Source organism: Primulina tabacum, chromosome 6 (assembly GCF_025594145.1).
Source record: "Primulina tabacum isolate GXHZ01 chromosome 6, ASM2559414v2, whole genome shotgun sequence".
Taxonomy (NCBI): domain Eukaryota; kingdom Viridiplantae; phylum Streptophyta; class Magnoliopsida; order Lamiales; family Gesneriaceae; genus Primulina; species Primulina tabacum.
Genome location: NC_134555.1, coordinates 1108022 through 1132879, shown reverse-complemented (window position 1 = coordinate 1132879; position 24858 = coordinate 1108022). Strand labels below are relative to the sequence as shown.

Below are 24858 nucleotides of genomic sequence, written 5' to 3'. Positions count from 1 at the left end.
CTATTCGGAGCCACATTGATTAATGCCAATTAAAACGATTATAAGTCTTAAAATTTTTGAAGAACACAAAAAGTTGAATAAAAATTATCTATTCAAAAAGAGCAAGTCAGAATATCAATAAGCTTCGTAACTCAGCTCAAAGAGATGATACATTTCACCTCTAATACATCTAATTGTCTCATCATTCTTGCCATTAAAATATATGCAACTTCCACATATTTTATCCAACCGATGTGAGATAACTAACAACACTTACTGCAAAAATTTGAAGACAATCGAACATAAAAAAGGTTATTACGGATATGGAATATAAGCAGTGCAGCTACCGTCGAAGAACTCTAATTTCCAAGAATTGGAGTGCGGAGATCCGAGAAGATGAAGTTCTTATATAGACAGAGTTTAGGTGGGATATTTTGTTTTTTTAGCCTCAATCAACTATTTAATTAAGAAAATTATCGTCACGTATATTTTGTTGGGCCTGAAATTAGGCAGTAGGTCGAATGAGCCCAAGAGTTGGCCACTATTGTTAGTGGGCTTCTGGTAAGTTGTGTCGGTAGAATTTTTAGCATTGTAAGGACAGCCAGCAAGACAGATCCCACAAACTTGAATAGTCGCTTCCATGGTATTCTTACAGAGATTTATTGATTTTTATTTAAATAATATATTTGTGTGGAGTTATGGTTTTCGACTGATTTTTGTAGTATTATTAAAGATTTTCACAAAATTTTGTATATTTTCGATTTATTGTCAAAAATAAAATGAACGATTTTAAATATTCATATTTAACTATTGTTATCAATAGGAAAAATATGTTTTTAAAAAATACAAAAAAAGGAAAAATATTTGAAAGATAAAAGAATGGATTAACTAATATTTATATCGATATTATTTTTAATAGAAATGAAATTAAGCATGTGATTTTGAGATATTCTGAATTAAATATTCATCCAAAATTTTAAATTGAATTAAATAATTGTATATGCTTCTTATCCTTAATTGAATTATATGAAGTAATCAAAAGTTTATTCATTTTGAATTTATCTAGATTTTTGCAAAGTTTGTAAAAATTAAATTTGAATATCATAATTTTTTTTTTAAATTTGTTTACATTGACCACTAAATTATTATAAATATATATATATATAAAATATCGAATAGCTATGAACTTTTATTGCTTAGGAAAGATGCATTCTTTGTATATTTTTCCCTCTTCTCTTGTATTGATCAGGCACGGGACAAATATTTTTCACTCGCATGAGGTCTGATCCACGAAAACAAAATTTTGGCTGTTTTGCGGGCGAAGCCCTTTGATTCTGAGTCTGATTTCTGCTCAGCCCTTTTGTCTTTGAGTAAAATGGAAGCAAACAATTGTGATGGTATGAAGTGATTGCTTTGGGATTTCAATTTTTGGAAAGGGAAGCTAACGTCCTCTGAACCGAACTCGATTCTTCCTCCTTGTTGTGCCGCCTCCCCCTTTTTCCCAATTATGCAGCTTTTAGGCACTTGTGTTGGGAAGTGAAGGGGAAACCTAGTTTGTGCACTATTTATTTAGGTAAGGAGTTTCGCTCTGTTTTTGTTATGCTAAGTTGCAGTTATTTTCGTTGGTGAAACTCAGGACAGACCAAGTGAGATGGGTGAGGAACGACAACTAAAAATTTGTTGTATAATTATGTGGAGTAAATGTAATTTAATTCCTGCATGAAACCCGGTTTCTCTTGTTTACCGAGGAGGATTGACTCTATTTTGGTGCCAAAGCTACCGACTTTTGAAAATTACTCGTCAAAGTTAAATTTATTTTTCCCATCTTGAAAACCCAGTGCCTTGCCTCCCAGTTACTGGGTTCGGGCATGGTCGGAAGGAATTATATTTGAGTTTGTATCAATGATACGTAGCTATTGTAATGGTTTGTTATAGTCTTGTCTGTTTCTTACTGTGCAGTGTCTTGTTTTAGGAGTCTGAAGTTTTTTATTTACTTGAATGGGGTCAACTGAAAAGGATCTTGGCGAGGAAAAAAGAGAAGAACCACTTGATGGTCAGGTTTATCCAGCGCAGCCTTCTCCTGAAACCAGAAGCCCTCTGGGCAATGGCCTTGTCAGAAAAAGTCTTCAGGGGAAAAATGCCCTATCCTATGCAGACATTCTTCGCTCTAGGAATAAGTTTGTGGATGCACTTGCTTTTTATGAGAGCGTGTTGGAAAAGGATAGTGAAAATGTTGAAGCTCACATTGGCAAAGGAATTTGCCTGCAGATGCAGAACTTGGGTAGCCTTGCATGTGAAAGTTTTACCGAAGCAATTCGTTTGGAACCCCAAAATGCATTTGCTCTCACACATTGTGGGATTTTGTTTAAAGACGAGGGTAGACTGGTGGAGGCTGCTGAGGTATGATAGCCCAACTGTTGGTGCTGCTTGACTGTTGCAACATGTCACTTTTCCAATTTTGTTTTGGTTGCCACATTAAATGTGGATGCTGATCTTGCTTGAATCTGATACTTGTGTTTGGTTAATTGGTGAAAGACAAAATTTGTACTCAGTGTAAAAACTAATAAGTTCTAAAAAAATTGAATTGATATATTTTCGAATTATGGGATAGGCACAATAAAAACGTGTAATTTATGCTAACTCATGACCATATGTTTATTCCCCAGCCCTGCTGTTTGTTCCATGTTGCGATCATGTTTCAGTTGCTTCTCCTCCCAATATTTTAGGCTCTATTCAGACAAGTACTTTAAAAAAGTTTTCAGTGCTATACAAATGAAAAAAAAAACTTAAGAGTATGTGTTTAAAAATCTATTTTTGTAAAAAGTTTATGAAAATATTTGAAAACTGTTTTTCAATTATAGTTTTTAAAGAATGAGTGATGTATTTTTTGATGTTTTAGAACAATAGAGAAAGTTGTTCAAACATTTTTTAAAAGAAGAACATTTTTGTAAAATAGTTGCCCAAACAGATATTTATTCTTAAAACAACTTTTATATCTTTTTGTAATTTTTTTGTAAAAAACATTTTTATAAAAACATTTTATAAATATCTGTCTGTATGGAGCCTTATTTTTTGTGGGCATTTGGAACCAGATGTTTTACCTCTTCCCAATTGATGGGTAGAATGTCCTTTTCACTCTCTTGTGTCGAATCCAGTTGTTATCGGTCACTTTCGTTATACAAACATTCATTATAATTTTTTAGCCTTTACTGTATTCTTTGCTCTCTGTGTGATTGATTATAAATGCACAAAAATGTATTTTATATCTTTTTCTCATTTGAAAAATAAATTTCTCCCCATTTATTCTCTTGGTACATATTTGTGGATTTGAGAACAAAACCTTATCATTTGCTTGTGATGGAAAAATAAAATTTCCTTCTTGGTTGTGTGTAACTGCATAATTATGTTCTCTTTCAAGTTGTAGTTGGGAAGCTCCTGAATACTATTGGATGTTTGGACCATTACTTTGAAAAGCTTGTAGTCATTGTCTTTGCAATTGGAGCTTGCCTCAAGCTGTGAATACTAGGCTTTGTTTCATATTTATAAGATGCCTGCAATACAGATGCATCAGAAAGCTCTAAAGGCTGATCCTTCGTTCAAGCTAGCCGCGGAATGCTTGGCAATCGTATTGACAGATCTTGGAACAAGCTTGAAACTGGCTGGTAGCACTCAGGAGGGAATACAAAAGTATTATGAAGCTATCAAAATTGATCCACACTATGCTGTAATTCCATGTTTCATGGTTTCCATTTTGTGATTTCTAATGAATTTCAACCTTTCTGCACGGGCATTTGAATTTTAACTCTCCCCCCTTTTCATGTGTAGCCAGCATATTATAATCTGGGTGTCGTCTATTCAGAAATGATGCAATATGACACGGCCCTCAGTTGTTACGAAAAAGCTGCAATTGAGAGACCCATGTATGCTGAAGCATATTGCAACATGGGTGTCATCTACAAAAATCGAGGGGATCTGGAGGCAGCTATTGCTTGTTATGAGAGGTTCGCAGATTAATACTATTTACCATCTTTTGATTAATTTACTAAATTTTACTTTAATCCAAAATATGCACTGAATTCTGTTGCTTAATTTGTATGCAGGTGCCTGGCTGTCTCCCCAAACTTTGAGATTGCAAAAAACAACATGGCTATTGCATTAACTGATTTAGGCACGAAGGTGATTTCTAGATATTTTTTACTCATTTATGTCTTTAGTCAAGTCCAACAGATTTTTACGAATTTAAATGATTAGTCTGTTTCATTATCCTTTCGTCCTAAATGATTGCTTTTTCCTCATCTTCCTTTCGTCCTAAATGATTGCTTTTTCCTTTTCCATCTTTTGGGCGTTTAACTGAAGCATGATGATCATATATTTCTTCAATGGTTGATGTTAAAATGCTGGCAAACTGAAACTCTTTTGACTCCATTATGATATGTCATGATTTGCAGTTTAGGTTAAAATATTTTTTTCATTTAGAGTCTCGGGTCTCACAAGGCTGTTTTCAGTTCCTGTTCTCTATCACTTAATCAAATGGGATCTTTGAATGAGTTTTGATAGCCGCATATTAAATATTATTATCTGGTTGAGCACTTTGGAGGTCGCTGCTTTTCAGGTTAAATTGGAGGGTGACATCAGTCATGGTGTGGCGTTATATAAGAAAGCTCTGTATTATAACTGGCATTATGCTGATGCCATGTACAATCTTGGAGTTGCATATGGAGAAATGCTGAAGTTTGACATGGTAATTGAAAATAAAATACATGGACATCTTTGCCCTTTTAGTGCCGAAAGCCAAATTGTTCTTGCAATGCTGGCAGCTATTTTGAGATGATAATCTTGAATAAGACACATCACTTGGATTTTTTTTAATACTTGTATTTTTAGCATTGTGGTTTTAGCTTTTAAATTTATAATGAGTGGCGTATCTTCTGATTATAATTTATGCATATGAGTAAAACATCCTATTTATGCAGGCCATTGTATTTTATGAACTTGCTTTCCACTTCAATCCCCATTGTGCAGAGGCATGTAACAATTTAGGAGTGATATACAAAGATCGAGATAACCTCGATAAAGCAGTAGAGTGTTATCAGGCAAGTTTGGCTTCAGCAATTATTTCTTCATGAAATATCTCACATGTTTATCTTTTATTGGTATAATACATATATGTATTTACAGATGGCATTGTCGATCAAACCGAACTTTTCCCAGTCATTAAACAATCTTGGAGTGGTGTATACCGTCCAGGTTCTGTATCTGTAGTTCTCTTCATATTTCTTTTCTTTTTTTGATGGTAGACACGTCTGGTTGGTAAAATTGTACCTCTGTCACTATATACAGGGTAAAATGGATGCTGCTGCGAGCATGATTGAGAAAGCTATAGTTGCCAACCCTACCTATGCAGAAGCATATAATAATTTAGGTTTCTTTCCATCTTTACTTCTACTGAAATGTAAAAAAAAATTGTTTGGTTTACTGTGTCATTGTATTAAGTCTGTTGCTTCTTTTGGGCACTTGATGATTTCACCCAAAGATTGATACTTCTAAAATTAAAATTACTTCCCATGAAAGGGAAATAATAATTGGATTTGTATGGGTAAATGTCAATAATTTTTTTTTATGTATGTGCATCAGTGGATGTTGCGAGAACATAACCTACTCATATTCCTGGTTGGTCTTCACCTAGCATTGTTCATAATCATGCTTAGAATTATCTAGTAGGTCATCAGACTATTCACTGAGCTGGATGTTGAAATCTATTGGTTGCCTTTCCTTTTGGAAATTTTGGAATCCGTTTCTTAGCAGCCATACTGCTGTGTGGCATTGAATTTGTAATTTTTATTCTGCAGGGGTTCTCTACAGGGATGCTGGGAACATATCTCTGGCAATCGAAGCATATGAGCATTGCCTCAAAATAGATCCTGATTCACGCAATGCAGGCCAGGTTATTCTGTTAGGTTGTTAAAGTAATTAGTAAAATCATGTGGCGAGCCTTTGCAATTTGCATGTGATCGTCATGGATCAATTTGTGCTCTTTTATCTTTTTTTCTAGCATCAGAATGTGGCTCTTTATTTCTGGTGATCTGTATTCTGATTGTGTCTGGTTTTGACTAGTTAATGGGTACTTGGATGGCGTTCTTTCTATACTGACCATTCAAAATAATGTTGGTTACTTGTCCTAATAATAAAAGTTCTGTTTGGATTACATTTGCGATGGATCTATTGTTTCTTTAGTTATTCGAATTCCTAGTATCACCTTACTAATATCTTGCAGAATCGTCTGCTTGCCATGAACTACATAAACGAGAGTAGCGATGACAAGTTATATGAGGCTCACAGGTCAAGCATCTAGCCATATTTTTACAATTTATGTTATTTCAATAAGATTGACATTCAAGTGCTGCAACTATCAATTTTTCACATTGTGTTAAATGGTTAGTTCTCGATATCTGTTGTAGTTTCAAGTGGCATATTAATGTTTGAATAGCGTTAGATCTGTAGATTTCTGTGAACTCAGGCTTTTGCATTCAGTAGTATGTTCTTCAATGCATGATTGCTTTCTGCTTAATGAAGCTCCCCCCACACATTCTGCTACAATATTAGTGTATTCATCTTGTTAAGATAATTTAGGAAGAGTATGTATTTGTTAGAGTATTTATACAAAGTACACATTTAGCAATCCCCTCGACTCTTAGAGAATCTGGTGTACAGTATTAGTGCAAATAAAGGTGGTCGGAGAAAAAAATGGTCAATCTTTCAATTCTCATCTTTTTGCGGGAGTATGTTTTATTCAGTGACAATGCAGTAAGAACTATTTAATCTTTGAGTTGATGATAGGTGTCATAATAATTCAATTTTAGTGGCCTTTTCTGATTCTAAACAATTAATAAATCTTTTGTATTATGACCTTGCATTGATGTGTACCTGTGTTTATTCAAGTGTAGTTGGCACGCACATGTGTGTATGCATTTTTGCTGTATGATAACATTTTTACATGAGAGTGAACTTATATCTCTAGTTAACATCACGATAGGCTGGATTATCCTTTTGATGTTTGGTAGCATGTGCAATTTTTTATTTTTGGGTTACTCTGATTTGAAAAATGCAATTGCAGGGATTGGGGTATGCGCTTTATGAGACTGTTTCCACAGTATACTTCATGGGACAACCCTAAGGATCCAGAAAGGCCAATTGTGATTGGATATGTGTCTCCTGATTATTTTACCCATTCTGTGTCATATTTCATTGAAGCACCACTGATTTATCACGACTATGTGAACTACAAGGTGGTTGTTTACTCAGCAGTTGTAAAGGTATGACTACATCGCCTTCTCCAATCCCTAATCCAAAGTATTTGAGTTTCTGGTCAGTTTTACTGAATACATTTGTGTGTTGGTTTTTTCGGACGGCCAATTAGTTTCTGGTTATGATGCGCTAACAATTCAAAAGCAAATCTAGATTCTCAATTGTGATTCTTACTTTTGAGCTTTTCCTTTTGCGAGACGCAGGCAGATGCAAAAACTAGCAGGTTCCGAGACAGAGTCCTAAAGCATGGAGGGAAGTGGAGAGACATTTATGGTATTGGCGAGAAAAAAGTTGCAAGTATGGTTAGGGAAGATGAAATTGATATCTTGGTGGAACTTACTGGCCATACTGCGAACAACAAGTTGGGGATGATGGCTTGCCGACCTGCGCCTGTTCAGGTATCTCTGAGCAATAGCTGACTCCATTTTTCTGCTTTTATGGTTTTGGGAAACTGGTATTCAAAATTGAGTTTGAGAACTTTTGGTAATATGTCTTTTGAATGGACATGAACAAGTTTTTCATACATTTTGAAGCCATAATCGATGGATAACTCTCTGTTAGCCGTGTTTAAGTCAAAATTTGACCAATGCTGTAGTTCCTTGTCCTCTTCAGTTCCTTCTGCTAAATCTATCATCCTTCTGACTTTTTAAAGATGTTGATACCATAATCTTAGCGTGATGATTAGCAAGTGACCAGTATAACATGTGTAACTATTGGATTTTGACGGGATTTATCTTTTTCCCTGCTATTTACTCAATCTGTGATTCTGAATGACTTGGCGCTTTAGGTGACTTGGATTGGTTACCCGAATACAACTGGTTTGCCTACCATTGATTATAGAATCACTGATGCTCTTGCTGACCCCCCTGATACAAAACAAAAGTAACTGGTTTTGTCAACTTTCTTTGAATTTTTCTTTATTGGTTCCGAAGTTGAGTACTTCTTTTAGTTTGAATTAAAATTCTGTGCAATTCTTCCATGGATGCCAGACATGTTGAAGAGTTAGTTCGATTACAAGAGTCCTTCCTTTGTTACACTCCTTCACTAGAAGCAGGGCCAGTGTGTCCAACTCCTGCCCAATCCAATGGCTTTGTTACTTTTGGTAGCTTCAACAATCTTGCAAAGGTATTAATAAAAGTGGAGCAAGTGTTTTCACTAAGCATTTCATATTTATTAGTTAAATCATGTCTTCTTCTCTCTCTCCTCTTTTTTTTCAAAAATTTTCAAATACGTCAGATAACACCTGGAGTGCTTCAAGTCTGGGCAAGGATTTTATGTGCAGTTCCAAATTCTCGGCTTATTGTGAAGTGCAAGCCCTTTTGCTCTGAAAGTGTGAGACTTCAATTTCTTTCGATGTTGGAAAAGTTGGGTTTAGAATCACAACGGGTTGATCTTCTGCCTTTAATTCTTCTCAACCATGATCATATGCAAGCATACTCTTTAATGGACATCAGGTATCATCTTTTTTCTGTCATATGGTCGCTGGGATAATAAAGTTTGCAGTGCTTCTCACTCCTTGCTAGTCCAGCTTCTATTGCTAGATTTTTAAAAATGAATCACATTTTTCTTGATGTGAGTGACAAAACTCTTTCTATTTCTAGCTTGGATACCTTTCCTTATGCGGGTACAACTACCACATGCGAGTCTCTATACATGGGAGTTCCATGTATTGCAATGGCAGGTCAAGTTCATGCTCATAACGTTGGTGTAAGTCTCCTCGACACAGTTGGTATGTATTTTTCCCCTCAAAACATAATTATACAAGCAGGCTAGCACCGCACCCTTTGAAAATGTTATAAATTGGTGGGATAAATCAGATTGTGTGGTTATTAATACTTTCAGGATTGAGCAATTTAGTCGCCAAGAATGAAGAGGAATACGTACAGCTGGCTTTACAGTTATCCTCTGATATACCGGCCCTCTCAAGCCTGAGAATGAGTCTGCGAAATCTCATGCTCAAATCCCCCTTATGTGACGGATCAAAATTCACAAGAGGCCTAGAGTCAGCCTACCGGTACATGTGGCAGAGATACTGCAAGGATGACGTGCCATCTTTGAGGCATATTGAAATGTTGCAACAGAAACAGGACATTCATTCACAAGAAAATGTTTCGGGAGATCCAGCTGTTATATTCATTGACCCAGCAAAGATAAATATCTCTGGAAATGATCCCCATGCACAACCCACCATCAAGACCAATGGGTTTATCATGGAGCCATCTTCCTCCTTCAGGACTTCAAATCGAGAAGAAAACGAGTCGTCGAGGAGAACAACCAACAACCAAGGCAAGTCGCGCCGACCATGAAAATGTTCGATAATTCCTTGAATTGAAGGTGCCTTGTGAATTACGATGCACCGTATTTGGGATGGTGCTCTGGTAGAATTTGGGCTGAAATTGCTTAGATGAATTGATAGGAACTACTCAAATAGATATTTGTATTTGGTGAAGGTATAAAAATTAGTGAAGGAATATGAAAGTTTTAGAGCCAAGGGCTTGTGCTGGGATATATTACTGCAATTCTGCCACCCCGTTGGTTGTAATGGGGTTTCTTCTCTAATGTATAAAATTGTGCTTTTATTTCAAAAAAATCAATTAAGTCACAATATTGGTTTTGATGTCTGGTTTCTGCGCCAATTTCTATTTTATTTTCTTATTCGTCTGTTATACTCCGGAACATATTTATAAAAATAATTTATTTCTAGCATAAACATTAATTTTTAAGCTCAATGCAGAGGCACAGAGTTACCAATTATGCTAATGGCTAAATGTGTTTTTTGATGTGGAAATTAAATTTTGTCTCCGACGTGCTAATGGCAATTATGATCACAAAACTTCGTATTTTGAACAAAAAACAACAAAGTCTATACGTACTGCTCCACGTTATTAGTGGATCAGAAAATAGGTTTTACAAAATTACACTTTATTAGTTGATTGATCATGTAAAAATACGCACAAATAATATCCACACTTATGATATATTTTATTTCTTTAGTTGACCAATCATTTAATATCAGTTTTGATATTATGTTTATCTATCGTATTCATCTTCGTAACAGTCTCTTATAAACGATGAATAAAAATGAGCAAACGGGCCAGACCCATGAATGTGTTATGTTTAGAGCATCGTAGGAGCAAGTGTCTCAATTTGAATATATTTTTTTTCAGTTTTTTTTTTTAAATTTTGTTTTTTTTTAAAAAAAATGAAATTAATAAGAGAAACATGACTTATTTCAGTATAATTTAGTGCACCAAAATGGATCCAATCTGCATGCCTAACTACCCCGAAAACGTTAATGCTAAAAAAGTACACTAATACGCAACCAAAAAAAGAAAAAGAAAGAAAAAAAAGTAGTGATCGATTCATAAAACATTGAATCAACTATGAAACAACTCTTCTTATTCCATACCTCATATTTAATATCGAACTCAGATTGTTCAAATCTTGTAAACTAAACCAAGTACACGGTAAACATCACTATTTAACTCATGAGCTTTTCTTCCATTTTGATTACATTTCTGATAATATCACAAGCTTGATTGATCAGTTTCAATTTTGTATCAGAGAGAGAGAGAGAGAGAGAGAGAGAGAGAGAGAGATGCATGGAGAACAGGGAGATCGGAGAAACAAGCAGGGAGAGCAAAGGGAAAGCACCCCTTCTGGGGAATTCGAAGGGAGGATCATATAAAAGGGCTATCGGAATATTTGATGTTATCCTCCGTATAAGCGCCGCCACTTCACCCAGTTCTTCCAGTTTCAAGCTAGTTATGATGATCTTCCCGCTTTCACGTACGTTATCTTTACTTTTTTTTCCCAACTAATGATTATTTTCAAGTTCAACTCCGTGAATAAGATTCTTGATAGTTGCAGCTTCTTTGCCATAGCTATGTCGATAGTCACCGGCTATCTTGTTTTATCCGTCCCTTTCGCTATAGTATGCGACGTGGTTCGCCGGAACGGCCGTTAAACGGTCGGAACGGCCGTTGCGAAACGGGAACGGTGACCGCCGTTCCAAAGTTCCAGGGCAAAGCGGTGATTGTTTTGTAGCGCTGTTCTTCGACGTTTTAGCGGCGATTAAACGGCGATGCGGAACGGAATGACGGAGCGGAACGGGAAATGTGGCAGTAGTTGTGGTTTTTAGTATAATGTCTTGTATATTGATCCAATTGTTGTGAGCCACTTCCATTAGAAAGATAAGATATAAGGCTATAACTTTCATGTTTTGAGTTTTGTTCAAATCATTAGCGAAGACGAGCCAAAAGTGGCCCGAAGTTTATCAAAATTATTATGCAACACAATATACTAATCATGGTTACCGTCCTGGAATTGAGGAACAACGTCGTTTTTTGGAAAGTTTATCAGAATTCTCTAGTGCTAGTCATAAAGAACATTCAGCTAATTTTACTCAACCATACATGGGTGTCGAAGAACATATAAGATGTTTTGGATTGGGGGGAAATCGACAAATTCAAATGACAAATAATTATGGATCGATAAGTTACAATTGGGACTCTCAGCATGTTGGGCATGATCCGACTGCATATCAATAAGGTGGATATGGATATCAGAGTAATTATAATTCTAGACACGATTCTTTTGATATATCATTTGATTTTTCAACATCTGGTACACATGGAATTAGACTTCGTGGATTTGATTTTGGGTCGTCTCAATATATTTGTGATAGATACAATGAATCTTAATCATCTATATGGCGTGGTGTTGGACATCAAGGTCCCGAGTATAGATCTTCAAGTACAGCTGATAGTTCTACTGTGTATCATGGATTCAGATACTATAATCGTCGTGACGAAACACTATTACAAAATCAGTCATGCCATTTCTAATGATCTTTCGTCATCTCAATCTAATCAATATCCCTATGGACAATCACGTCAATATCCAAATGTTCGAAATCAATTTAATCTACGAGATACTAATGAAGAATATAACAATAATTTCGCTCCTCCACGTCACTCTTCATGGTATTAGCTTTGATATGTTATAATTTTTAGTGTATATTTCTTATTGTGCTATTATTGTAAAATAATTTTGTATTGATATATTAATTTGTAATAACTTCATATATTTTATTTTTAGTATGATGTAATTTATATTTAAAATTTTTTATCAATTTTTTGAATTTATTAATTTTTTTATACAAGCGTTCCGCAACCGTTCCGCAACATAACATTGAAACTGAAATGGTAGTTGTCATTCCAAGCACCGCAACCGTTCCGGCGAACCATGATATGCGTCGCACGGCCTCTCGCTACCGCCCCAAGGGTCCTGTTAATTGTTTGCGATACAGTAAGTTTTAATGTCTAATTAAAATGTAAAGTTTTTTTTTATCACTATAAATTATTTGAGGTTGTAATTTTGTCAAATTCTTTACAGCTGACATTTACATTGGCTACTTCCGCCTCCTCCTCCTCCGTGGCGATAGTGTACCTGGCTCACACCGGGAACTCGGGAGCCAACTGGCTGGCGATATGTCAGCAGTTCAGTGATTTCTGCCAGATGGCGGCGGCTTTCGTTGCGGTGGTTCTGATACTTTTCTTGGTGGTGTTGTCTGCTCTGGCTCTCACGAAAAATTAAAAATATTGTGGTGTTTGCTTTGAACTTGGTTTTGCCTTTCAAATATTATTTGGTTGCATAATTGGTCGGTGGTGGTTTCCTTTTTATTTTCTAGCTCGCGGGAAATATATTCAATGAAGCAAATGTAAAATTCAGTTATATATTTCAAAATTTAATATTTATTTGGATTCAATTTGAAATGAATTTCCCTTTGGTACATGTTAGGCAGATCTCACACATCAATGATGAAAATTTAGCTCATCGAGTGAAGAGCTTATATACAAGGATGCCAATAATTATAAGAGTATATTCATCGTGAAAAACATATCAACACGGTCTATATTTACAATAAAAAACAATAATTTTAGCATGAAAAATAATATTTTTTTAAGGGTGATCCAAATAGAAAACATGACGCATAAAATTGATTAATGAGACAGTTTGACAAGAGTTTTTGTGTAATTCTGATCATATAAAAACTTTTCGCAAACATTCAATAAATAATAATTGACAAAAAAAACTAAGTGTATTGTCACCACAGGGAAAGCCAAATCAACATAATTGTGCATGGACGTGTATTATTTTAGTAGATCAATGATTTGGCAGGGAAAAAAAGGAACCAACACAAACCAGGTTTTGTTTCTTCTGTGCGTGATTGCATATCTGTTCATCACGAAAACGCCCATCTATGCTCCATGTCGCGCTGGCCATGGTGGCAGTTCAGAAGCTCTAGCATTGACACGTCCATAAATCATTATCTGTCAACAACCAATCAAATTGTCGACAACGCACATCTTAAAATACAATTATCAAAGTAAATATATCATGTGCTGAATATTATGTTATATATCATCAATTAATCATGTGCACGGATATTATTGTTTTCCCACAAAAATTATTCAAAACAACGGCCCAAGTAACGGGTGCAAAGATGCAATGTCGATTTAATTACAAAATGAATAACTCATTTGTCATAAACTTTGTCATGTCAGCTGCTTTTTCCTTTCTGCGACAGTGAACTACTGTAGCTATGCTTCTCGGCATTGACGAAAGAAAAGAAGGCACAGGAAGGAAAGGGCGGGTGGATCTCGGAGCTGGCGAAGTTGATATATGCTTGTGGGAAGTGATGATCCAAGTAGCTTGAGCGGGCAGAGAATCATATTCATAAGGAACCTAGGAAAATTTAGAATTTAAGGGGGTGATTGCTGAATAAAAAAACCTACGAGGGTATATGTGCAAATGCCCATAATTGGATTCTAAGCCCCAGCGAAGCCCATTTCCCCATCGGATATAGTTCGATCCAAAGCTATTATTGGACAAACCCTAATCCTTTCCACTTCTGTTCCCCTCAACCATCCGCGGCGGCATTTCTCACCGGCTATACATCGGCAAAAATGGGTCGTGTTCGTACGAAGACAGTGAAGAAGTCGTCCCGGCAAGTGATCGAGAAGTACTATTCGAAAATGACCCTTGATTTCCACACCAACAAGAAGATTCTGGAGGAGGTGGCCATAATCCCCTCGAAGCGCCTCCGCAATAAGATAGCTGGTTTCTCCACTCATTTGATGAAGCGGATCCAGAAGGGATCCGTTCGTGGTATCTCGCTGAAGCTTCAGGAGGAGGAACGCGAGCGCCGAATGGATTTCGTGCCCGATGAATCAGCCATTAAGATTGACCGCATTGAGGTTGACCAGGAAACTGTTGATTTGTTGGAGTCCATGGGGATGAAGGAGCTCCCTGGTGTTGTGCTTAGGGAGGATCAGGGACCCATCAATGTTGCGCCACCGGTGAACTACGGCCGTGGCGGTGGAAGGAGATACTAAGAGGAAGGAAAAGGCTTTTCTTGGAGGTTTCTTTTCTATTTCAATTGTTATTCGGTGATGGTTTACCGTTAATTTTTGCTAAATGTTACATCAAGGGACTTTATATTAGACTGCATTTTGGGAATTTGAGACTAGTTTTTTTTTTTATGTGTTTTTAATGTTTCACATTTTGCATTTTTTTATAGTTAAGGTTCTCTTTACGTTATTCCATATATTGGTAGCTTTGAAATTTAGATTGTGTTGTTTGATTGTGACTTTGATTACTTGTTATGTGCAACGTTGCTAATAATTTTGTTTGAAAGCCAAAATCTTGCTATTGCTTGACTTGCACCTGTGCTGATGCCTGATTATCCTGCTGGAACCTATTGAGTTTGGAGTTTTTGGTTTTTGCTGAAGATAATAGGTTTCTCACGCTACTATGTCTGGATTTGTTTGGGCAAGTTATTCTGTTGTTTATCCTGCAGCTTGTTCTATTGTTACTTATTTGTTATTTTGTTAGGGATCCTGCGAGCTTGTTTATTTCTCACGCAACTCATGTCATATGTATAGCCTCCATTTTACTCGCTTCGACTCCTAGTTAATTGTGATTCTTAGTTTATTGTTGACATTCTCGGAAATCCCTCTTCTTTTATTGATCAAACGACCTTATATTTGTCTATGCATACCTTTGGACTTCAATGGTGAGTTGGACAAAGTTTGAATCTTTGGACTTCTTTGAAGTACTGCTGCGGTTCAATCACCCGTACAAGTTTCTCAACTCTTTCTTGGACCCAAAAAACCTCGGTGGTGTGCTGTGAACTTCCCCGAAACAAACTTGCAATACCCTTATTAAGAAAATGAGCATTGTTGTTTCATTAAATCCTACTTTGTTCATTGATATGTTTTGCAAAAAAAATATCTTTTTTTGACAAAAGTCGGTCACTTTAAGGGTCTTAGCGGTGTATTGGTTTAGATTTTTAATGATTTTTGTGGAGTCTAAGAATCTAAAGGTATTTAATGTAGATTTTTATATACTCTTATAAAAGTTTAGAAAAATTAGTTTTTAAGAAAAAATTTATATCGAGAAATATCTCAAACAAAAGTACTTGTTTTCATTTCTGTTAAAAATAATATGAATACAAACATTAATTAATTCATTTTTTCATTCATATATTATTATTTTATTTCAATTTTTAAAAACATATTTTTTTTATTATTAACAATAGTTTAAAATCAATATTATTAAATTTTTTATTTTGTTTTTCAAGTTCTAGTAAAAAAATCAATATTATTAAATTTTTTATTTTGTTTTTCAAGTTCTAGTCACAGTATCTCGTGAACTTTAAAATTATAATAAAAATTTATTATACAACATAAAAAAATTATAATATTTTATTTGTCTATAAATTGAAGATAATAATTTATTTTAATAACTAAATTTCAGTTTTTTTATTAATTAGTATATAATATTTGATGTTTAATTGTTTTTTTTATAATTTTAATTAATTTATATCTTAATTTTGATTATAACTCAAAATTTGAATATGATTGTTAAAATAAGTTTATTCACCTGAATATAAAAATTTATTAACAAATATATAAAGATAATTATAATAAATTAAATACATTGAAATTTTATAAAGCTAACTAATCATAAATATTTTAAAATATTTATTTCCTAGTCATGTATAACTAATTATGTTTATTTTCAAAATTGATATATTTTTTATACATAAATTTAGTTAATATTAATAATATTATTTTAAATTTTATTATTTATTAATATTGAAAATTATTGTTACATATTTTTTAAAATATTAATATTAATTAAATAAACATGTTGAATTGATAAAAAAAATTAATTACAATAAATTTAATATTGATTTATTTATCATATTTCGTAAATTAAATCAACAAAAATTGTAATGATATATAAAAATATTTTAAAGTTAAAAAAACAAAAAACAAAAAAAATCATAAATTACAAAATTCATAAGTGATTTTAAGTGAAAATTTATAAGCATCCATAAAAATCTTAATAAATAAATTTTCAATATTATTTGTAAATATTTAGACATATGTGAAAAAGTCACCGGAAGCGGATTTTTATAAAAATATGTTCAATATTATGTGTAAATATTTAGAAATACGTGAGATTTTATAAAAGTCACTGGAATCTAACTTTATAAAAATATGTTACTTTTTTTTAAAAAAATCAACAAATCTTCATAATGAATATACTCATCTTAATGTGTACAATTTATTATGTCCTGAAAAATTCCCACAAGAGTAATGCATTGTTTCACACCCCCAAATTTTCATGCATAAAAGAGTGCAAGGCTCCCCCAAAAAAAATAAGTATGGCGGACAGTTGCATAAGTACAACCAAGATGTTAACTACTCGCTCGAATTAGCAATTCCGACCATGTTGAGCATATGGCGATCTTCTTTAAACCTTTCCAGTACCGTACCTTTCAACACTTCAGGCCTATCTTGATCAGCCCTTCTTGGAATCACTCCCCAGCATTCTATTACTTCCGGGTATACACGACTGGTCTTGGATAGACATGGACTGCCAAATGTGGTGCAGGAAAAGGTCTGGCCTTGATCGAAGCTTGCGGAGATGAACAGTCCAAAATGATTTGCGCGCCCTCCAAAACCTATGCCATTAGGAATGCTGTCCGAACTGAAATTTGCCGCACACTGCAAATACAAGGATTTTAAGAATATGATAACCATAAAACAATATGTTTCTATCAGAACTGGACTTTACTTTATAGGAGAGATCCTAGGACTTACCCACTGTATGTTATTATTTGCTCCGGTTGGCCGGAAAATTGAAGCTTTGGGGTGCAGTTGAAAAAGAAAAGATTTCATATCCCCAAAAAAATCGCCGTGTCTTTCCCATGGTTGAGAAGCATAGCCTCCATAGATGTAACCTTCTTTATCTTTAATGATCAACAGAGTTGGTCCATCATCTCTGCAGGCAGTTCAATTTGAACAATTACCCATTCCACCTTATTAAAAGAAAGTAGCAGCAACTTTTTGTCCGACAACAGATATCTACAAACAGAAAACAGACATGCCTAAATATTCCGAACTGCAATGGCTAGCATAGGCAAATCAGCTTGGAGGCAATAACGAATTTCGGGAATGATTAAAAGAAAGACTATACCACAAATCTGATCATATAAAAACAAGTATATGAAAGAAATCATGTCGGCACGGATGTGTATTGGCAGAAAAACAGTCATCTCAAGGATTTTTGACCCATGGATCATCCCTCTCACAAAATTTATGAACTAAAATACATAGTATGACAAACTCTCACATCCAAGCTCATATTCACACAAATCAAGCACCATGTAAATGAAGAAACTCGAACCCTAAAATGACATCTAGATGGCAATTATAACCTACATGTTCATAAAAGAAGCAGATTTATTTTCATTATAGAGCTACTCACGGTATATTGCCAAAAAATGTGCTGAAACTTAAACCATGAGCAGCACTATGATACAAAAGCTTCCACTCTTCCAGTTCATATTGGGGCAGTGCTCCTCCAATATGCCAAGCATATTCCTTCCTCAACAGTATCAAACTAGGATCAATGTGATCCTCGTGCAGTAGTTGTGGAATTTGAGAACCTACAAAGAAGAAATAATATGTGAGAAACGCCATAACCACTGGTCAGTCAATGTGATATGATTGTCATATTCCATAAAATAGATAATTAATATCAAAAAGTGGGGAAATATAACCAGATATGAGATACCTGAATCGAATGGCATCAGCAAGCAGCAAAGAAATTTCCTGACTGATGGCAGAAAGGCACACCATTTTCTGAAATCTTCAAAAGACATTTCATCATTCGTAGAATTCACATCAGGGATGAAAGCCTCCATAATTTGCTGATAAGATCCTGCTTTGGGCTCAGAAGAGTAATATTTATGAAATATGTTATCAAGCATGGTGGTTAGAACAGCTTCAAGATCAGACCTGCCATAATGCAAATCAAAAGTATCATTGAAAGAAAAACCCATAGAAAACAATTCAACGATGGTAAACCACCCACTAATTTACCTTCCCACGATGCCATCATCAGAAACATCTAATAGTTGGTAAATGAACTCATCAATATCATCATTTGTCCCCTTCTCATATGTTCCCTATTATTAAGAATCAAGCACAAATTCAAGTCATAATTATTCGTGAAATATAAGAACGTGTGTGCCTTTCAAATGGTGATAGATCCAAAGAAAATTAAAACTTTTATATTCTTAACTAATCCAATTAAGCTATTTCAAAAACATGTTTTTCTCCAAAAATTGATTCGCCGCTAAATGGCTGAAGACCGTAACCCAAAACCTTTTTGCTGCAGCAATGTGTTCTTGAATATTCTTCAACAGCATTGATCTCTATAGAAGTTCTGAAGACCAATAATTAATCTTTACTTTGTAGCTGTTTGTGAAAAAACAATTCTACACTAACCATCACCCCCCTTCCACACAACACACATTTTACATTTTCTCTTTTTAAGTCTCCAGGTGCTTATTCTAGCGGACACTGATTGTGCTTTGTTCTACAAAATTGCCAACAGGAATTTATAAGTGTTTTATGATTTCTTCTCCTTGGTCAGTTAGAAAGGTTTTTGTTTATTTATTTGTTATATTTTCTTAATGCATTGGATCGTACTATCAAAGTAAGTAGATATAGGCCGGAGGGCTTGAGATGAGCATAAGGAGTTTACTTACAAATTCTTCAACTACTTTCAATTTTCCACATTTCGTAAACCACAATAGTATCAAAATCATTAAAGTTTTTAAGCCAATTTAAACCACCACCACCACCACCAAACGAAATCCTTCACTGAGTTTTAACTCAATCATGCTTCATCTAAGTATCTGCATCGAATCACAACCATATCCATTCACGGAAGCTTTGAAAAAATTGCTTAAAACCAAAGTGGCAAAGAAGTAGCAGAACTGGATCTTTCTTCTTCTGTTTTCCCCTTGAAATAGTAGCTGATAGTTCATAGTTCATTGATATGCAACCATAAACGGAAATGTGAACGAAAATGATTTAAATTTACCTTTGCAATAACCAGGTCTTCGAAAGTAAGCTTCTGATCCCTCCGTTTCTGCGAAACCAGGGTAAATACTCTATCCCCGAGAGGCCCGTCAATCCCAATATAGGCCTAGGCATGCAAGTTTTGTTCCCATAAATGAGACAGAAAGAGAAGAGTAACGTGGTGTGCTAAACGATCAGATACGAAGGGAACCTTTAGAACTGGAGGAGAAACGTAGTTTCCATTGCTTTGTGACTTGGCAGCGAGTGAGTCAAATAGCGATCTCAAGTCTTCCAATCCCTTGTGAGTAAAAGCTCTATAATTATCAAATATAGAAACATTCAGAAAGAGAAGATATGCAACGAAGAAATCTTTGGAATTCGAGAAAAAAACCTGGAAGCGGAAGCAAAGTGGGGATCGGTGGCGGAAGACGATGATCCAGAATTGCCCATTTCTCCGAACTCTTCTGGTTAATTCCCAGTCGCCATTTTCGATTAATTCTCTATGATATCCACTATCCAGTCATGGCCTAGTGATGAGGTGTAGTGCCTACTCGCCATTTTAATTAGGCTTTGTTTGGTTGCCAGATTTCCAAATTCTCGGAAGGAATGGGCCCGATTTCATATAACCGGCCCATATAATTTATTGGGCTTTGTCATGTACAGCCTAAAGTAACATCTAATCTGTAGCAAACGGGTTGGGCAGACCATAAAGGCCCGTGGACATTTGATGAATAACAAATTCATTTAAACATATTGTAATATATTTTAATTCATCTCAATATAAAATTATTTTAAATCATCTTTTCAAATACTCCCTCAAATCTAAATCCAAATCCAAACACAACTACCTTATTGGTATTCATCTTTTGTGTGGATGAATAGTAAGTTTCTTTCGTGGTTAGTAAATCTTGTAACAATTGATTTATCTCGATAAAATTACAAGTTTTGCTGTAAAAAAATTTAAATAAGGCAAAAATTTGTGTGAGACGGTCTCACGAGTCGTATTTTGTGAGACACATATCTTATTTGGATCATCCATGAAAGAATATTATTTTTTATGCTAAGAGTATTACTTTTTATTGTGAATATCTTAGGATTGACCATCCGTCTTACAGATAAAGATTCGTGAGACCGTTTTACAAGAGACCTACTCAATAAATAAAGTTCAAGATCATGCTTAATAGTCCCTTCTTGGTTTCTCTCTTCGCCATTAATATGTATACGAGTCATAGTTGTTGTGAACTTAACGTGATATTTTTTATTGTTATTTGGTTTCTCTCAATGAAAATATAGTTACATTTTAAAAATAGTTTTGACTAGTTCAATTATTGAATGTTTACTTTCAAATTTAATACACATGATTTAATTAAGACTTTGTCTGCTTTTTAATCTTGACTGGTTGCACTGATCAACGAGTTATTTATTTTGTGGTAGCATGTCGCACCAATGAAGCTATATTAAATGATTTATTTACTCTATTTGGAATTATTTCCAACTTCTTAAACATATGTTGACTCCACATTATACAATAAATACATCCACCAAAATTGAATCAAATTGTAAATTTAGGAGAAAATTATTAGAAAAACAAATTTTACAGAAAATTTAACAAGTATTTTAATTTAAAAATTCTTGGAAATAAAAAATGTATTTAAGAAAGACAAAAACTTGTGTTAGACGGTCTCACGAATCGTCTTTTGTGAGACAGATCTCTTATTTGGATCACCCATGAAAAAATATTACTTTTTATGCTAAGAGTATTACTTTTTATTGTGAATATTGGTAGGGTTGACCCGTCTCACAGATAAAGATTCGTAATACCGTCTCACAAGAGACCTACTCTTTAAACAATAATATAGGTTGATAAAATAATAAAGAAAATAATATTAGATATAATTATTGGATTATATATTGAAAATTTATATTTATATTTGGGACGAAGAGTATATATTTTATTTTATTTTTATAAAACCATGAGCGTAGGAAATTTAGATTTGGACCGCAGGTGGAGTTGGACCACTTCAAATAATGGATGTGGCGAATGCAACAAGAAATTAATTGCATATGGGCAACTTTTTTTTTTTATTGGTTTCTAAAAAAAAATTAAGTGAAAAATCATTTAATTATTTCCCTTAAAGAAACTGGTGACCACGAACTAACTTGATTGTTCTTCTTTTAATTGACCTGGTGATGAGGTTTGGTGGGGACAGAACATACAAATTTTATTGTGTTTTGAATTTATTTTGCTTCTTCTATTTATAATATACAATATCCCATTTGGAAAAAAAAAGTTTAAGATATGAAAAAAGTTGAGGTCGTTAGCTGAATGCTATGAGTTAATATTCTGCGTATACGAGATCACGTGACATTATTCTTTCATCCTCAAATTGAACGATCAACATCTATAAACTATACTTTCATAATGTTCTGTATCCTTAAACCTAAGAAGCCTCGTTTTGCATCCAAAATATCACTTCGAATTCGATCAAGCTTGTGCGAATAAGGGCAAGTAAAGTCCTCGAATAACTTCTAGATTTTTTTTTTTAAATTTAGTTCGGTGAAATCCGCGGTTATTGTGGTAAACATGATTTAATGCTGTGATAGTGCCATCCATATTCAAAGTCAACGAAATTAGTTTTAAATTATACGTTTTCTCAAATTAATATAATAAAAAAAATACAATAACTGGATATTTTATATATAGATATATATAATGCACGTCAAAATGGAAATTTGTATATTGTTCATTGTCGGTTATGAGAAAATTCAAAATTAGAACTAATTTTAACAAATTAAAGCGCGTTCGTTTTTCTGTATATTAGAAAAACCAAGTCTATTTTATCCTTGTCACCTAACAACTATTGACATCATATGTTTAAATTTTACAATTATGTCACGGTCCAGTCCACTATTTATATTATCCACTTTGACCCGAAGCCTCACAGATTTAAAACGTGTCACAAGAGTTTGTTACCAAAAAACTAAAACGCCACGGATTTGACAACTGTCATCACTGTACCACGACGAGTCTTTCCAGCATACTTATGTTCTCATTCACACGCACCTTAGAGAACTTAACAGGGGGTCACTCATCCTAGAATTGCCACAAGTTAAGCACGCTTAACTTTAAAGTTCTTATGTGATGAGCTCCCGAAAAAAGATGCACCTTCTTAATATGAGTAGTATCTATCAAATCTTTCGTGCAATTCGATTCAACTCCATCCAATGCATTTCAAATTCAACAGACACCTTCCTTTAAACAACTGCTTTTTCTACACTTCCACAACTCATCATAATTATTTTCACTTCAAAGCAAATCTCTCTCTCTCTCCTATTCAACCCTCTTGTGTGAGCGTGCGCGTGTGCGTGTGCGTGTGCGTGTGCCTGTATGTATATATATACGTGTGTGTATAATGATTCTTTGAGATCCAAAACCAACACATTAAGACATATATTTCAGCAAGTTCATGTTGGAGGTGCATTTACAACCTTCATATGATATCATATACAAATATAAGAGCCAATCATATTCATTCCCTCAGGCTGAGAGAAGGTGAACATAATGATTGTAACTTGCAACATTCTTGTGATCACGATATCCTTTTCTCACAACTCTCTTGATTTCTTTTGTTGTTGTAATTTGTGCAGCTGAAGTATTACTGTTTCAAAGAGAAGAAAAAGGGTCACTTGCCGATTAACAATCTTGGAAGCTATGAGTCAAAGGAAGGAACCAAAACTCGATCTGAAGCTAAATTTGTCACCACCGAAAGTGAGCAATCCTCGAGTTGAATCCCCAAGCCAATCATCGCCGACATCCCCAACTCGCTCATGTGTGTCGTCGTTGGAGACTAACCAGCAAGATGAGGGCCTCCAATACTCCACCAGCCCAGAAGCCACTTCAATGATGCTGGCAGGGTGCCCGAGGTGCCTCATGTATGTTATGCTAACAGAGGAGGATCCCCGATGCCCCAAATGCAAGAGCACCGTTTTACTCGCCTTTAGCCATGATAAGAAACTCACCACCAAGATGACAAAATAGTTGGAAAACCAAAGGGTGAAATCAAAATCTTCAAATCCTGCTGTTAGTATTACTAGGTAGTTCTACCCCACCCTCGAGTCTATGGAAAGTAGCACCATTGATGCTCCATTTCTAGTTTATCAGTATGTGCAAGAAAAGAGTGGAGCCTTTATAGTGCTGCTTTCTTGGTTTCTCTAGCCTATTTTTCTACCCTTTTTCAAGCAATCTAGGAAGTTGTTCTGGTCGAGCAGTGGCGATGATGATATTTTGCAATAACAAAATGTTCATGCACCCAAGTTTTCTTATCAGAATGTCATGTAATCTCTGTTCCGCATTTTTAAAGCCCTTTTTAGATATGCATATGCTTGACTTGAGTTCTTCATCGAATCACAGCACTAAAGCCCCTAAAAATTGCAGTATAACAAAAAAAAAAAACCAGCCTTTGATGTTGCATACATTTAGGTATAAATTTACTTCAGCCTCCAAATTCATATTGGCCATAGCCCATAAGGCTTACTTCCAATAACAACTGAAATTTACAACATCCTCCTTGTCATTTCCTTCAAATTTTACTTATATAACTTCCCTCTTATCCCCGGGTTACATCTATTTTAACTTGTCAATTCATTTACAAAGAATCCTCTACATGCCATCTTGATAAGAGCATGAACCACATATATCAACAATGCATTCATGAAATAATTGCTGGAAATTATGCAGCGTGCGAAAAAACTAACGATTCAGCAGCGTAAGCAAGACAGATAAAAGTTCTCTGTTACATCACAACTCACAACTCAAAAACTCTGCAATATTATGGGTTAGTGACAAACTATTCTAGTCATTCTAGCTAGCATGATAACCAGTCGAATCGTGAAACCAGATAACATTGTTTCTCATCTTTAGAGAAACTGTCTGCTGTACAATATGAATATTTGGTTATATAGCTGAAGGACAGCGAGAAACCAGTAACTTGAAACATATTAGGAACTTGCAGTTTACAAATGTTCATATTTAGCCAGTGTTTCTTGTTTTCTTAACAAGAGAACCAAAATGAATGAAAAATCATGCAAATCACATTCTCTTCTCAAAGAGGATTGTTGGGGATCA

At 34.7% G+C, this 24858-nt stretch overlaps 4 protein-coding genes and 1 non-coding gene across 13 annotated transcripts; 3 read left to right on the top strand and 2 right to left on the bottom strand.

Moving 5' to 3' along the window:
- Positions 1-96: 96 nt before the first annotated feature.
- Positions 97-196, bottom strand: LOC142550397 (small nucleolar RNA Z266). The gene has a single exon (XR_012821356.1). It is a non-coding gene; the product is annotated as a small nucleolar RNA Z266 (small nucleolar RNA).
- A 995-nt stretch (positions 197-1191) lies between these two features.
- On the top strand, positions 1192-9901 carry LOC142548495 (putative UDP-N-acetylglucosamine--peptide N-acetylglucosaminyltransferase SPINDLY). 5 transcript variants are annotated; one of them, XM_075656846.1, is made up of 18 exons: positions 1192-1552; positions 1952-2379; positions 3542-3703; positions 3805-3980; positions 4080-4155; positions 4592-4720; positions 4953-5072; positions 5158-5226; positions 5320-5401; positions 5829-5923; positions 6254-6318; positions 7094-7292; positions 7488-7682; positions 8072-8166; positions 8274-8409; positions 8521-8738; positions 8886-9013; positions 9127-9901. In XM_075656846.1, the coding sequence occupies exons 2-18, from the start codon at positions 1978-1980 to the stop codon at positions 9588-9590; spliced, it is 2811 nt and encodes a 936-aa protein (XP_075512961.1). In that variant the 5' UTR covers positions 1192-1552; positions 1952-1977; the 3' UTR covers positions 9591-9901. The 5 variants fall into 5 exon arrangements, with proteins under 5 accessions (XP_075512961.1, XP_075512962.1, XP_075512965.1 ...); XM_075656847.1 differs by having other exon boundaries at positions 1939-2379; XM_075656850.1 differs by having other exon boundaries at positions 8886-8991; positions 9127-9401.
- An 850-nt stretch (positions 9902-10751) lies between these two features.
- Positions 10752-12981, top strand: LOC142547964 (uncharacterized). Of its 5 annotated transcripts, none has more exons than XR_012820827.1 (3): positions 10752-11073; positions 12450-12594; positions 12682-12981. XR_012820827.1 is itself a non-coding variant. In XM_075656335.1 (3 exons), the coding sequence occupies exons 1-3, from the start codon at positions 10887-10889 to the stop codon at positions 12792-12794; spliced, it is 399 nt and encodes a 132-aa protein (XP_075512450.1). In that variant the 5' UTR covers positions 10752-10886; the 3' UTR covers positions 12795-12981. The 5 variants fall into 5 exon arrangements, 1 of the variants encoding a protein (XP_075512450.1); XM_075656335.1 differs by having other exon boundaries at positions 12496-12594; XR_012820828.1 differs by lacking the exon at positions 12450-12594.
- Positions 12982-14142: 1161 nt separating this feature from the next.
- Positions 14143-14868, top strand: LOC142548494 (small ribosomal subunit protein eS17-like). Its single transcript, XM_075656845.1, has one exon. The coding sequence runs from the start codon at positions 14256-14258 to the stop codon at positions 14682-14684; it is 429 nt and encodes a 142-aa protein (XP_075512960.1). The 5' UTR covers positions 14143-14255; the 3' UTR covers positions 14685-14868.
- A 2012-nt stretch (positions 14869-16880) lies between these two features.
- LOC142548493 (uncharacterized) lies at positions 16881-20281 on the bottom strand. Its single transcript, XM_075656844.1, has 8 exons — positions 20125-20281; positions 19945-20047; positions 19756-19860; positions 18747-18832; positions 18439-18662; positions 18130-18310; positions 17463-17643; positions 16881-17366 (listed from the first exon to the last, which is right to left on the bottom strand). The coding sequence occupies exons 1-8, from the start codon at positions 20181-20183 to the stop codon at positions 17061-17063; spliced, it is 1245 nt and encodes a 414-aa protein (XP_075512959.1). The 5' UTR covers positions 20184-20281; the 3' UTR covers positions 16881-17060.
- Between the last annotated feature and the right edge of the window lie 4577 nt (positions 20282-24858).

What these genes read in the sequence shown, in the direction of transcription:
- LOC142548495 (XM_075656846.1), top strand. Translation starts at nt 1,978, where the DNA reads ATGGGGTCAACTGAAAAGGATCTTGGCGAGGAAAAAAGAGAAGAACCA. An exon ending in AGAAGCATATAATAATTTAG is followed by an intron (nt 5,402 to 5,828) that starts GTTTCTTTCCAT and finishes TTTATTCTGCAG; the next exon opens with GGGTTCTCTACAGGGATGCT. An exon ending in GCCGACCTGCGCCTGTTCAG is followed by an intron (nt 7,683 to 8,071) that starts GTATCTCTGAGC and finishes TTGGCGCTTTAG; the next exon opens with GTGACTTGGATTGGTTACCC.
- LOC142547964 (XM_075656335.1), top strand. Translation starts at nt 10,887, where the DNA reads ATGGAGAACAGGGAGATCGGAGAAACAAGCAGGGAGAGCAAAGGGAAA. An exon ending in GATGATCTTCCCGCTTTCAC is followed by an intron (nt 11,074 to 12,495) that starts GTACGTTATCTT and finishes CTGAAATGGTAG; the next exon opens with TTGTCATTCCAAGCACCGCA. An exon ending in TGTTAATTGTTTGCGATACA is followed by an intron (nt 12,595 to 12,681) that starts GTAAGTTTTAAT and finishes AATTCTTTACAG; the next exon opens with CTGACATTTACATTGGCTAC.
- LOC142548494 (XM_075656845.1), top strand. Translation starts at nt 14,256, where the DNA reads ATGGGTCGTGTTCGTACGAAGACAGTGAAGAAGTCGTCCCGGCAAGTG.
- LOC142548493 (XM_075656844.1), bottom strand. Translation starts at nt 20,183, where the DNA reads ATGGGCAATTCTGGATCATCGTCTTCCGCCACCGATCCCCACTTTGCT. An exon ending in CACTTTGCTTCCGCTTCCAG is followed by an intron (nt 20,048 to 20,124) that starts GTTTTTTTCTCG and finishes TGATAATTATAG; the next exon opens with AGCTTTTACTCACAAGGGAT. An exon ending in TTTCTCCTCCAGTTCTAAAG is followed by an intron (nt 19,861 to 19,944) that starts GTTCCCTTCGTA and finishes TTGCATGCCTAG; the next exon opens with GCCTATATTGGGATTGACGG.